Source organism: Falco punctatus, assembly GCF_963210335.1.
Source record: "Falco punctatus genome assembly, contig: scaffold_22, whole genome shotgun sequence".
NCBI lineage: Eukaryota > Metazoa > Chordata > Aves > Falconiformes > Falconidae > Falco > Falco punctatus.
In genome coordinates this window covers 3,027,781-3,041,350 of record NW_027660223.1, presented here as the reverse complement: position 1 = coordinate 3,041,350, position 13,570 = coordinate 3,027,781, and the positions used below count along the sequence as shown (strand labels likewise).

At 41.6% G+C, this 13,570-nt stretch overlaps 1 protein-coding gene across 1 annotated transcript; it reads left to right on the top strand.

Annotated features, from left to right (window-relative positions):
- The first annotated feature begins 2,346 nt into the window (after positions 1–2,346).
- Positions 2,347–5,172, top strand: LOC308057521 (protein NYNRIN-like). The gene is made up of 2 exons (XM_080411603.1): positions 2,347–4,026; positions 4,977–5,172. The coding sequence occupies exon 1, from the start codon at positions 2,800–2,802 to the stop codon at positions 3,805–3,807; it is 1,008 nt and encodes a 335-aa protein (XP_080267729.1). The 5' UTR covers positions 2,347–2,799; the 3' UTR covers positions 3,808–4,026; positions 4,977–5,172.
- Positions 5,173–13,570: the final 8,398 nt, after the last annotated feature.

The window sequence follows — 13,570 nt, the reverse complement described above, 5'->3', positions numbered from 1 at the left end:
ACGCAGGACGCGTAAGTATATTGCGAATTTGTTCGCGGGTTTTGCCGTTCGGGCGGGATTGGGTTTCCTGGAATATAACGAGTGAGAGGTTCGATATACTGAACCAAGCGAGTGTGGACTCTTAAGTACTGCGTTTCCCATCTCCCGCGAGGGACTGGGCCAGGAACAAGGGGAGCGAGTGAGTGTGTGTTTGTGGATATTCCAGAAGATGGGGGCGAAGGGCAGCAAGCCTTCGACTCCCATGGGAAGGGTACCCACTGTACCTAAGAATACCCCTCTGGCATATATCTTAGACAATTGGAGATATTTCCCTGGAACCCTAGGGAAAGATAAGCAGAAAATGATAGAATATTGTACTAAGATATGGGGAGGGAAGAAGATTTCTAAAAATGTCTTTTGGCCAGTCTATGGGTCAGAAGAAGATTGGATAAGACAGCAATTAAACCTCTGGGTTAATAATAAAAAACCCCTTAACCCGGAGGAGAGTCAATATGCGGAGGTGTGGCTAGAAAGACCGGGAGCTAGACTTTACCCGCTGAATGAAATAAAAACTAAACAAAAGAAAAAGAAGGGAGAGTTAGACGAAACCCTTCTAACCCCCCCTCCTTACATTCCTCCTCCTGCTCCTGCAGAGGTCCCCAGAGCGCCCATTCCCCCACCAGAGTCAGAACAAGGGTCTCTCCCCCTCTTCCTAGACGCGTAACTGGAAGTCAAAAAGGGGCAGCTCAGATGTACCCCCTAAGGGAAATGCCCATGGGGGGACCTCAACCTGTGATCGGATATATTTCTGTGCCTCTAAATTCGGCTGACCTACGAGATTTTAAAAGGACCGAGATGGGAAACTTAATTGAGGACCCACTCGGAGTGGCAGAAAGATTAAATCAATTTTTGGGACCAAATCTTTATACTTGGGATGAGATGCAATCTATCCTTGGTCAATTATTTACTACTGAGGAAAGAGATATGATTAGACGAGCAGGAATGAGACTGTGGGATGCTCAGCATGCCCAGGGACCCCAAGCAGATATTAAATGGCCACTTCAAAAACCTAATTGGGATAACCAGGATCCGGTGCATAGAACTCATATGCAGGACCTGAGAACTATAGTAATTCAGGGGATTAGAGAAGCAGTACCCCATGGCCAAAATATCAATAAAGCATTTAATGAAATGCAAAAGAAAGATGAGAGCCCCACTGAGTGGCTGGAACGACTGAGGAAAGCCCTTCAGCTGTACTCTGGGGTAAATCCAGACGACCCTTTAGGGCAAGCACTCCTCAAAACTCAGTTTGTGGCAAAATCATGGGAAGATATCAGAAAGAAGATTGAAAAGTTAGAAGACTGGCAGAATAGAGGGTTGGATGAATTATTGAGGGAAGCTCAGAAAGTCTACGTAAGGCGGGAAGAAGAGAGCAGCAAGCGACAAATAAAAATGATAGTAGCAGCAGTCAGAGAGGATCACAAAGGGCGAACTGGTGAACACAGATCTGCTGGAACGAAACAAGGGAACGTAATAGTAAAAAAGGAACAGAGATATTGTTTCTACTGTGGAAAGAAGGGACATATAAAAAAGAATTGCAGAGAAAGGATCAGGGATGAGGAAATATTGAAAACGGAATAGGAGAGTCAGGGGCTTTATATTTTAGGGGACCGGAGTCATCATGAGCCCTTGATAAAATTAAAAATAGGACCCCATAAACAAGAGTTCACCTTTTTAGTAGACACTGGAGCTGAGAAATCAACTATTAAGCAAATACCTGAGGGATGTAAAGTTTCCCCTGAAAAAGTACAAGTAATTGGGACAAAAGGAGAACCCTTTAAAGTAAACAAAATCAAAAATGTGGTATTCGAAACTGAAAATAAATTTGGAATGGGTGAACTCTTGCTCGTCCCTGAAGCAGAATTTAATCTGTTAGGACGAGATTTAATTGTTGAATTGCAATTAGAAATTAAAGTAAAAAATCAAGAGCTAACAGTATCTGCTTATCCTTTGACAGTGGATGATCAAAAACAAATTAACCCTGATGTCTGGTACTCTCCGGACACAATTAGTAGACTGGAAATCCCACCGATTAAAATCCAAATTTCCGAACCCCACATACCTGTGAGGGTAAAGCAATATCCCATATCCCTAGAAGGACGGAGGGGATTAAAACCAGAAATTGATCGATTGTTAGCACACGGAATCTTAGAGCCTTGTATGTCACCCTTTAACACTCCCATTCTGCCTGTAAAGAAACCAAATGGGAACTATCGGCTCGTACATGATTTAAGGGAAATAAACAAAAGAACTATCACCCGGTTCCCTGTAGTAGCAAATCCATACACCCTACGAAGTAAGCTAGGACCCCATAAATCCTGGTATAGTGTGGCTGATTTAAAGGATGCCTTTTGGGCCTGTCCACTGGCAGAAGAATGCCGTGATTATTTTGCCTTTGAATGGGAAGACATAGAGACAGGCCGTAGACAGCAATTAAGGTGGACCGTGCTCCCCCAAGGGTTCACTGAGTCCCCTAATCTGTTTGGACAGGCCCTGGAAGAGCTCTTAAAAGAATACCAGGTACAAACGGGAAACGTGCTGTTACAGTATGTAGATGATCTGCTTATAGCAGGAAATAATAAGGAGGATGTAAGAAAAGAAAGCATTCGACTCCTAAATTTTCTTGCACAAAAGGGCCTACGGGTATCGCAAGAAAAGTTACAATTTGTGGAGGAAAAAGTGAAATATTTGGGGCATTATTTGTTTAACGGCAAGAAGATATTAGATCCAGAGCGCATTAAAGGAATTCTGGAATTACCTATGCCTGTCACTAAGAGGCAAATTCGGCAGGCATTAGGGCTATTTGGGTATTGTAGGCAATGGATAGAAAACTACAGCTTTAAAGTTAAATTCTTATATGAACAACTGTCTAAAGACAAAATACCCAAGTGGACCCCTCAGGATAAAGAGCAGTTTGCCAGTCTCAAAAGGGAGCTAAGTCAAGCACCGGTTTTAAGCCTCCCAGATTTAAAGCGGCCATTCCATTTATTCGTTAACATACATGAAGGAACGGCATTCGGAGTATTAACTCAGAAATGGGCAGGACAAAAGAAACCGGTGGCATACTTATCAAAGCTGTTAGACCCTGTGAGCAGGGGTTGGCCGAGTTGTTTACAAATTATTGTTGCTGCTGCCTTATTACTTGAAGAAACGAATCGTATTACCTTTAATGGAGAAGTTGTCCTATATGCACCTCATAATATAAGGGGGGTGCTTCAACAAAAAGCAGAAAAATGGCTTACAGATAGCCGACTGCTAAAGTATGAGGGAATACTCATAGAATCTCCAAAACTATCCCTAAGGACTATCAAAGCGGTTAACCCTGCAGAATTTTTATACCCAGGGGAAAGTACTGAGTTAGTACATAATTGTCTTCAAACAATTGAACAACAGACACGCATTAGACCAGACTTAGAAGAAGAAGAACTACAATGTGGAGAAGTACTATTTATAGATGGGTCATCACGAATAGTGGAAGGTAAACGATTGTCTGGATATGCCATCATTAAATCAGAGAAAGGAGAATTTAAGACAATAGAATCGGGCCCCCTAAGTGCCAGCTGGTCGGCTCAAGCCTGTGAGCTGTATGCATTGTGGAAAGCATTAGAGTCACTGAAGGGAAAGGATGGAACTATATATACAGACTCACGCTATGCGTACGGAGTAGTACACACTTTTGGGAAAATATGGGAGGAAAGAGGATTCGTTAACTCACAGGGAAAAGAACTGATACACCCAGAATTAATTCGGCGAGTTCTGCGGCATTAAAAATGCCAAATAAAATAGCAGTTGTACATATAAAGGGACACCAGCGAGGTACAAGTTACCAAGTTAGGGGAAATAATGCAGCTGATACAGAAGCAAAACGAGTGGCAGGCAATTATAGTACGATTTTAACTATACAACAAATACCTGTTAGTAAAAATTTGAGGTTTGAGTCTGCAGAAAAGGAAAAACTAGAACAAATGGGAGCTAAGGAACAGGATGGTAAGTATATATTGCCAGATGGGAGAGAAGTTTTACCAAAGGGTATAGCACTCGAAATATTTTCAAAAATACACAGTAAAACACACTGGGGAACCCAGGCGTTAGTTGATCATTTTAATCAACTGTTTGCCTGTATAGGTGTATATAATGTAGCAAAAGCAGTTACAGCAGCCTGTGAGACCTGTCAAAAAGTAAACCGAAACAACATGAGGCATAACCTCTTGGAGGACGTTCCCCAGCATACAGACCCTTTTCACACATGCAGGTGGATTTTACTGAATTACCTAGGGTAGGGCGTTACAAATATCTCTTAGTACTGGTAGATCATTTAACCCATTATGTTGAGGCTTTTTCTACCTCCAGGACAACAGCTAACCAAGTTACTAAAGTGTTACTTGAACACATTATACCTCGATATGGAGTACCTGAGGTAATCGACTCAGACAGAGGAAAACACTTTGTGTCAAAAATTGTTAAAGATCTAACAGAAAGCTTGGGTATTAAGTGGGAATACCATACGCCATGGCATCCACAAAGTTCGGGAAAAGTTGAAAGGATGAATGGGGAAATCAAAACTATTCTAACTAAATTAATGATAGAAACCAAATTATCATGGATTAAGTGCCTACCCATGGCACTATTAATTCTCAGAACTAGACCCCGAGCGGATGTGGGAATATCAGCATTCGAAATGGTGTATGGAATGCCCTATAGAATTGAAAGCCCACAAACAAATATTTTAATTCGTGATCGTGTGATTAATGAATATGTTTTACAATTAGCAGAACATCGTAACAAGCTTTGGGAACGCGGACTGATTGTGCAACGACCCCCGTTGGACTTAAAAATTCATAATCTTAAACCTGGGGACTGGGTATTGGTTAAAACGTGGAAAGAAGAAACCCTAAAACCCAATTGGGAGGGACCTTATCTTGTTTTACTTACAACAGAAACAGCTGTCCGGACTGCTGAGCGTGGATGGACTCATGCCAGTCGCATTAAAGGCCCAGTGACGAGACCCCACTGGAAAGTAATTAGTACACCAGGTGACACCAAGATAACATTGAGAAGATAAAGTTATGATAGAGATTTTACTTGATTATTTTGACGCATTACCTTTTGGTATAAAGTGTGTATTGTTGTTTATATTTGCTATAGTTATCTCGCTTTTTATCTATTATATATGGAAATGTAAGAAGTGTAATTGCTAAGCTCATGGAGCCACATGATATATGCATTTTGGATATACGAATTAGGTGTAATAATTTGAACTGCAATTGTTATCCATTTGCTTATTTTAAATGTAAGGTATGCCAGGGTAAATGGTGGACACACTGTGAATTCGGATACTCTCCGGCAGGAGTTTGCACACAGTGTTGGAAAAAATTCAAAGAGCTCTCACTAAGTGGAGACTAAAACAATTAGAGTCTAAAAAAAAAAAAAAAAAAAAAAAAATTATTCGGGAATCCCAAGAGTGGTGGGAAATTTTTGCTAAAGGAATAAACCCTCAATATTATTGTTACCACTCCAACCAGTTCCCCTTTATAGCTGAAATCTTGGCTATAAAATGCAGAAGGGAAGTACAAACCGTGTTTTGCTTTGCCCCATTAGTTAAAAGCTGCAAAGTGGGAAGCCTATATAAACAGGCAGACAGCCTGAAGCAGCTGTTCTCCTGAAGAATTCCCTTGCTGCCGTGAAGATGATACACCCCGTGGCTCGAAGCAACCGAGTCGACGGGCAAGGCAGAGGAGGAACAAACTGTGGAGAAAAGAACCAGAACAATGGGACACTAAAGCAACAATGGCCGAACTTCCCCAGGACTGGTAAAAATATACCTAAATTGGCAAAATTGATAGACACCTTTTTTCCTGGTATACTGTTAGTTTTGTTATTGATAATAACCAAAGCAAAAGGGGGAAACCCACATGAACCATTTAAGTGGGAACTAATATCTTGGGAAGGAACGAAAACAATAGCCACTTTTAGCAACCCAGGGCCACCTGAATTCGTAGTGAAACTTTGTGATTTAGTACCAATACCTTGTGAAAAAGGACCTCCATTTTATTTATGCCCGGCCTCTGGACAGCCTTACTGTCATTATCCCGGACACTATTATTGTGGTTATTGGGGATGTGAGACAATAGCCTCGGGCTGGACAGTAAAGGCTCCTGATAAATATATAAAAGCAACCTGGACTCCTAACGGATGTGTACCTGAACAAACAGGTGTAGATCTTACAGGTCTGCGTGACGTGGATTATGTAGCTCCACGTAACAAGAAAGTCTGTACTCACATCAAATTTCAAGTATTGCATCCCCTAGAAGACGAATGGTTGGTAGGACGAACATGGGGAATACGTGTCTATGCAGGAATTCCTAAAGATTGGGGAGGGCATTTTCTCATAAGAAAAATTAAAATACCACATGATTCACTCCCTGTTGGGCCGAATAAAGTATTGAATTCACCCACTTTTCCTAAGAAAAAGATTGTCCCCACAAGTGTTACAACCACTCGTCCAAATTCCCTATCAGTAACAGATAGAACAACTAATGACACAGTGACTGAGTCCTCTTTAGTTAGGGATTCAGGAGTGTCAGAATCCAAAGACCCCTTATGGGATTTAATGCAAGCCTCTTATCGTACCCTTAATGAAAGCAAACCAAATTTAACTAAGGAATGCTGGTTATGTTACAATGTTAGACCACCATATTTTGAGGCAATCGGAATACCAGATAGGATTCAATGGTCTAGTGGTTCAAACCCACAAGAATGTCCATGGGATGACCAGAAGAACCATACGCAAGGAATTACTATTCAATTAGTAACAGGTCAAGGAAAATGTATAGGTACAGTGCCCGAAAAATATCAGTCTTTGTGTAATCAAACAATCACTAAAGTTAACATAAAGAAACATAAGAATCAAAATGACAAATGGGCTATCCCAACACCAGGAGCTAAATGGGTTTGTTCAGACATCGGAGTAACGCCTTGCCTATCCCTAAACGTGTTTAATCAATCTCAGTTTTGTGTACAGGTGATTATTGTTCCTCGTCTGATCTATCACACCTCTGAGGAGGTGTTATGCCACTTTGAAGGAGTCCTGAATAGACAAAAACGAGAGCCAATTACAGTGGTAACCCTAGCTACACTGCTGATAGCGGGCGGAGTTGGAGCAGGTACAGGCATAGCCTCCCTAGTAAAAGGTCAGGAATTACAAAGTTTGCAGATGGCTGTAGATGAGGATTTAGCAAAAATAGAACAATCTATCCAAAATTTAGCCACTTCAGTAAAGTCTTTATCAGAAGTAGTGCTGCAAAATAGAAGAGGATTAGATCTATTGTTTTTAAAGGAAGGAGGGTTATGTGTAGCTCTTAATGAAGAATGTTGTTCTTTTGCTGACCATACGGGAGTAGTCCAGGACATCATGTCTGAACTCCGGAAAAGGTTAGATCAACGTAAGAAAGATCGTGAGGTGAGCAGGTCATGGTATGAAAACTGGTTTAATGTTTCACCTTGGCTAACTACTTTGTTGTCTGCTTTAGCAGGACCGCTTATTATATTGATTCTGGGACTTATATTTGGGCCTTGTATATTACGCTATATTTTACACTTTATTAGAGAACGATTTGACATAGCTAAATTGCTTATTTTAACTATGAAGTCTAGGGAAAATATAAGAGTGTATCTATTAATGAGGATGAAGATTGTTGCGAATGTGTTATGCCACGTGAAAATTGTGCCTATTGTAATTGTGAGGTATTACCTTGTGAGTGTTATGATAAATGTTGGGATTGTGGAAAAAGGTTTATTTGCAGTGCCGAGAATGAAAGTAGTGTCTAATAAACAATAATAGGATAAAAAGAAAAAGGGGGGATTGTAAGAAACTATGGACTAAGATATTGTTTATTAAGATTTATGTTAAGCATAATGTAAAGACTAGGCGCCAGATATCCAGAATGCCTCTTGTGAAAAATAAGATAACCGCCAGATGTTGCTTGTAAAAGAGAAGATAACCGCCAGACAGAAACAAGACAGACGACCCCATATAAAGATATAGGAGTAAGGGGTTAACACCTCCACTACATCCAGGATGCTGCTTGTAAAAGAGAAGATAACCGCCAGACAGAAACAAGACAGAAGACCCCATATAAAGATATATGAGTAAGGGGTTAACACCTCCACTACTTCATGAACACGAAAGTAAAGTATAAAAACGGACTGTTTAAACTGCTCAGGGCGGCAGCTGGCGGAGCGCAGACTCCCCTGCCGTCCAGCGCTGTCTTTGCTCATATTCTACTTGCTATAATTAATAAAATTTTAATTGGATTATGATCAATTGTGGTCTCAATTTATAACACATTACATAGCTCTCTCTCTTATCCCAAGGCGTCCAAACCTTACAGTCAGGGCATTCAATTTCTTGTCGCCACCATACATATAATAATTCTTTACACCATATACACTTTAAAACATACAGAGGTTCACATTCACCCCTCGGATGTTCAAGACAATAACCACATACCAACATTTGTAATATACTGAATACAGAAATGTTCTCACATTTCCAGCATAAATGAGTATAACAATTATTAATAACCTTGTAATTAATAATTAAAAGGCCACTTTTCTCCACATTCCAGCTTATAAAGCGGCCACCATTTTACAATATTTTATCAATGTTTTTCTATTCACATTTCCACCAGCGGATCCTCCAATATCCCTCCAGTGACTCAAAACACATCCTAACGGGCTTTTCTTTAAAATCCCACCACTCTGTTTTCTTCCCATTTTTCCAGCTTACACTCACAGAACACACTTATCACTTACAGAATTTCTACTTACAAAATGCAACACACAGGTATCTTTTTACAACAACACCAAGAGCTCACTATTATTATCAAAAATATAGCCAAAATCACAGTAACAATTATCAAAGTCAAATTCCACATTCCATAAATCCGGTAACCAAAATAAGCAACACTGCAGCAAATAAGCTTGAAACAATGAATATTCCATTAACGCCTATACATATTCATTACCTGAACCCGCCTACCCTCGCTTCGTATGCTAATTAGCTTATCAGTCTTTCACGCTTGTGCAGATTCTTCCAAAAATTGTGGGCCGGGGTCTTTAGAATATAACAATTATTAATAACCTTGTAATTATTAATTAAAAGGCCACTTTTCTCCACATTCCAGCTTACACTCACAGAACACACTTATCACTTACAGAATTACTACTTACAAAATGCAACACACAGGTATCTTTCTACAGCAACACCAAGAGCTCACTATTATTATAAAAAATATAGCCAAAATCACAGTAACAATTAGGGTACTGCTTCTCTAATCCCCTGAATTACTATAGTTCTCAGGTCCTGCATATGAGTTCTATGCGCCGGATCCTGATTATCCCAATTAGGTCTTTGGAGTGGCCATTTAATATCTGCTTGGGGTCCCTGGGTTTCCTCGGTAGTAAATAATTGACAAAGGATAGATTGCATCTTATCCCAAGTATAAAGGTTTGGTCCCAGAAATTGATCTAATCTTTCTGCCACTCCGAGTGGGTCCTCAATTAAGTTTCCCATCTCGGTCCTTTTAAAATCTCGTAGGTCAGCCGAATTTAGAGGCACAGAAATATATCCGATCACAGGTTGAGGTCCCCCCATGGGCTTTTCTCTTAGGGGGTATATTTGAGCTGCCCCTTTTTGACTTCCAGTTACGCGTCTAGGAAGAGGGGGAGAGACCCTTGTTCCGACTCTGGTGGGGGAATGGGCGCTCTGGGGACCTCTGCAGGAGCAGGAGGAGGAATGTAAGGAGGGGGGGTTAGAAGGGTTTCGTCTAACTCTCCCTTCTTTTTCTTTTGTTTAGTTTTTTTATTTCATTCAGCGGGTAAAGTCTAGCTCCCGGTTTTTTAGCCACACCTCCACATATTGACTCTCCTCCGGGTTAAGGGGTTTTTTTATTATTAACCCAGAGGTTTAATTGCTGTCTTACCCAATCTTCTTCTGACCCATAGACTGGCCAAAAGACATTTTTTGAAATCTTCTTCCCTCCCCATATCTTAGTACAATATTCTATCACTTTCTGCTTATCTTTCCCTAGGGTTCCAGGGAAATATCTCCAATTGTCCAAGATATATGCCAGAGGGGTATTCTTAGGTACAGTGGGTACCCTTCCCATGGGAGTCGAAGGCTTGCTGCCCTTCGCCCCCATCTTCTGGAATATCCACAAACATACACTCACTCGCTCCCCTTGTTCCTGGCCCAGTCCCTCGCGGGAGATGGGAGACGCAGTACTTAAGAGTCCGCACTCGCTTGGTTCAGTATATCGAACCTCTCATTCGTTATATTCCAGGAAACCCAATCCCGCCCGAACGGCAAACCTTGCGAACAAATTCCCAATATACTTACGCGTCCTGCGTCTTCGTCCAGACTCCCGTGCACAGAATTTTTATGGGATTTTACCGGTTTCTCCTTTGCTCATTATTCTAGAATTTAGGTTCGTCGGTAAGGTTGGAGTAAGCTGTTGGTCGCGGGGCCGCGAAATGCCGCGGGGCGCCTCCCCGGAGGACCAAAGCCCACTGTTCCTTATCCGAGTCACGGCACCAGAAATTGTTATAAATTGAGACCACAATTGATCATAATCCAATTAAAATTTTATTAATTATAGCAAGTAGAATATGAGCAAAGACAGCGCTGGACGGCAGGGGAGTCTGCGCTCCGCCAACTGCCGCCCTGAGCAGTTTAAACAGTCCTTTTTTATACTTTTTACTTTCGTGTTTATGAAGTAGTGGAGGTGTTAACCCCTTACTCATATATCTTTATATGGGGTTGTCTGTCTTGTTTCTGTCTGGCGGTTATCTTCTCTTTTACAAGCAGCATGTAGTGGAGGTGTTAACCCCTTACTCCTATATCTTTATATGGGGTCGTCTGTCTTGTTTCTGTCTGGCGGTTATCTTCTCTTTTACAAGCAGCATCCTGGACATCTGGCGGTTATCTTATTTTTCACAAGAGGCATCCTGGATATCTGGCGCCTAGTCTTTACATTATGCTTAACATAAATCTTAATAAACAATATCCTAGTCCATAGTTTCTTACAAACAGTATCGTCTTCTTTTGGATTAACATTATACATAGGTGGAAGGGCACACCAAACAAGAACTGGTTCAGTCAAAAAGTTCGAAACATAGCATGCCTTCTCTGAACATACCTCTGGGGTCATTCCCTTCAGTTCCCTCTTTTTTTATGCAAAGAGAAACACTTTTACCATAACAGAGAAGCCCCTAGAAGCCCCTATTTACATCTCTGAGCCCGGACACAAACCGCAGCTGTGTGCTCCACCATGCTCAGGGCAGGAATCATTTATGCCGTTACACAGCTATGTATCTCTACAAGCGTGCAGACACCTATTAAACACTAGATAACCATGTTTATCTTTCCTATTCTCCTTCACAATACCTAGCTGTTCTCTCATCTCTTGTTAGGTCAAAATATTCTCCAGTTTCCTCTCCTAGCTCTCTCTTCAGACATTCTCTAACCTCTTTTTTGCTTGTTAATTGCGAGGAGGCAAAGGGGGTGTGTAGCTGGGTGACCATGACCTGCTTTATGTTACAGTCAACTAAACACTGAATACAGAAAAAAAAACCCCGTATGGGAGACATAAGGCAAACATCAATAAGGTGGTTAAAGATAATTATAATAAATCCTGTAATACTTTTGAGTCATGACCCAAAGTTTCCCAGCCGTGAGAAGAGACCAAAGGCATCCCGCCCCTGGCTCTGTTGCAGATCTTTGTTTTAAGGCTTTTGAGTTTTGTATACTTTTGTAAATTAATTCACAGTGATCACTCAGATTCACGTAACACATCCTATCAAAGTCTTCACACTTGTGTCCCTGTGCTAATAATAAAAATCAATAGCAACTCGGTTCTGTAGCAACGTATGATGGACAGAATCAACATCTGTTAATAAGCCAGAAAAAAAAAAAAGTATTTGTAGTATTACTTTGTTTAGCAAGCTAGCAGCCTAATTTACTAAGCAAGTTAAAAGCGTGTACTATTCTTACAGAAGAGATTAGAGAAGCAAAAATCTGTTATGCTGCATTCCAGAACTCAGCCTGAGAATTACAGTCTGCTGTGAGCTCTGCGTTACAACCATTTGACACATGTTGGGGTTGCGGTTGTGAAAGTTGCCTGTTTACAATTTTCATTGACATTATCACAGCTAGTTGTTTTAAAAGCAACCCTTGAGCTTCCTGATGTTCAACTTGCTGCAAAATATTCTGAAGCCAATCAATCAAGTTAGTATTAAAGTTAGTGACTCTCTAGGACCCGGCAAGACTGTGGCAAGACTCCCGCATCCGGACTGCCTTAATAGCCATTCCTTCATTTGCAAACAGTTGTCCCTGGGATACCTTGCCTGAGTCACAGAATCGGCACAATTAATTTCTCCAGCCAACTGCTCATAGTTAACAGCAATTCCCCGATTAAGGTTTTCAGTCAAGGCCACTACACATAGCTCACAAAAATCAGATAACCACATCATATACTGTATCAGTTAGTACCATACAAAGCAATGACTTCCAATCATGCAGTGTGAGTGTATAAGGCTCTGCCATCACTTCAAGAAGGAACATAGCAAATGTATTATGAATCCTCCCTTCCCGCACTGCTTTGCTTAACTCTTTAACAGCCTCGTATTGCACAGGCTGCCACTCTGCAGGTTGATTTGTCTGACAAAATACTGAACATGCCATAGCGACTCCCAAAACCCATCACTGAAGTGTTTCCCACTTGCATTCCTGTCACCAATCCCTCAGACTCCCTTTCACCCTCCCCAAAAATACAATCAGTGCATCAGGAGAGACAAGGGGGTGGGGGAAAGGTCTAGCCCCTTTTCCAGATCTATAGGACCTGGATCAAAAGGTTTATCAGTGTCAATAAAATCATTGTCCGAGTTGTCCTGTTCCCGTGCTTGGTCCTGTGTTGTGAGGGTCGCTGCAATCAGTGACAGAAGCTTTGGGGGCAGAGGAGGTGTGGACGGAATCGCCATCACTGACGGTGTCTTGAGAAGAGTCGCGCTGTCGGTGGAATTTACAGCTTCCTCTGGTTTAGCACCGTTAGTAGAATTAGTCCACACTTGGCAAAGAGTAGTCAGAATTTGCCACCAAGATGCTAAATGCATTCCCGACACGGAGCTCCCCTCCGCGGCAGCATCATACAATCGGCTGCTGTATGTACACACTTTCATTCTTTCAAAGTCTCTAAAGTTTCTTGGCTGCTCACCTGTCTCGATGAATACAGGTGTTATCCTCGGGGTTTAGGTTGTCCGCCTGGTCCAGCCAGCCAGACGACCGTTCAGCCAAGCCGTCTCCTCCGGAACACAGCCCTCTTCACGAGCTGTCTTTTTTATCGACCAGCTCCGTCCTTATTCTTCCAAGGCTTCGGAACACCACCGTAGGGGTCACCATTTGAGGAGACTGAGGCACGGACTCCCTGATCTGACTAGAAGACCCTTCATGAGTCCATATACGTCTCTTTCTGGG

Coding starts and splice junctions, on each gene's coding strand:
- LOC308057521 (XM_080411603.1), top strand. CDS start 2,800: ATGCCTGTCACTAAGAGGCAAATTCGGCAGGCATTAGGGCTATTTGGG.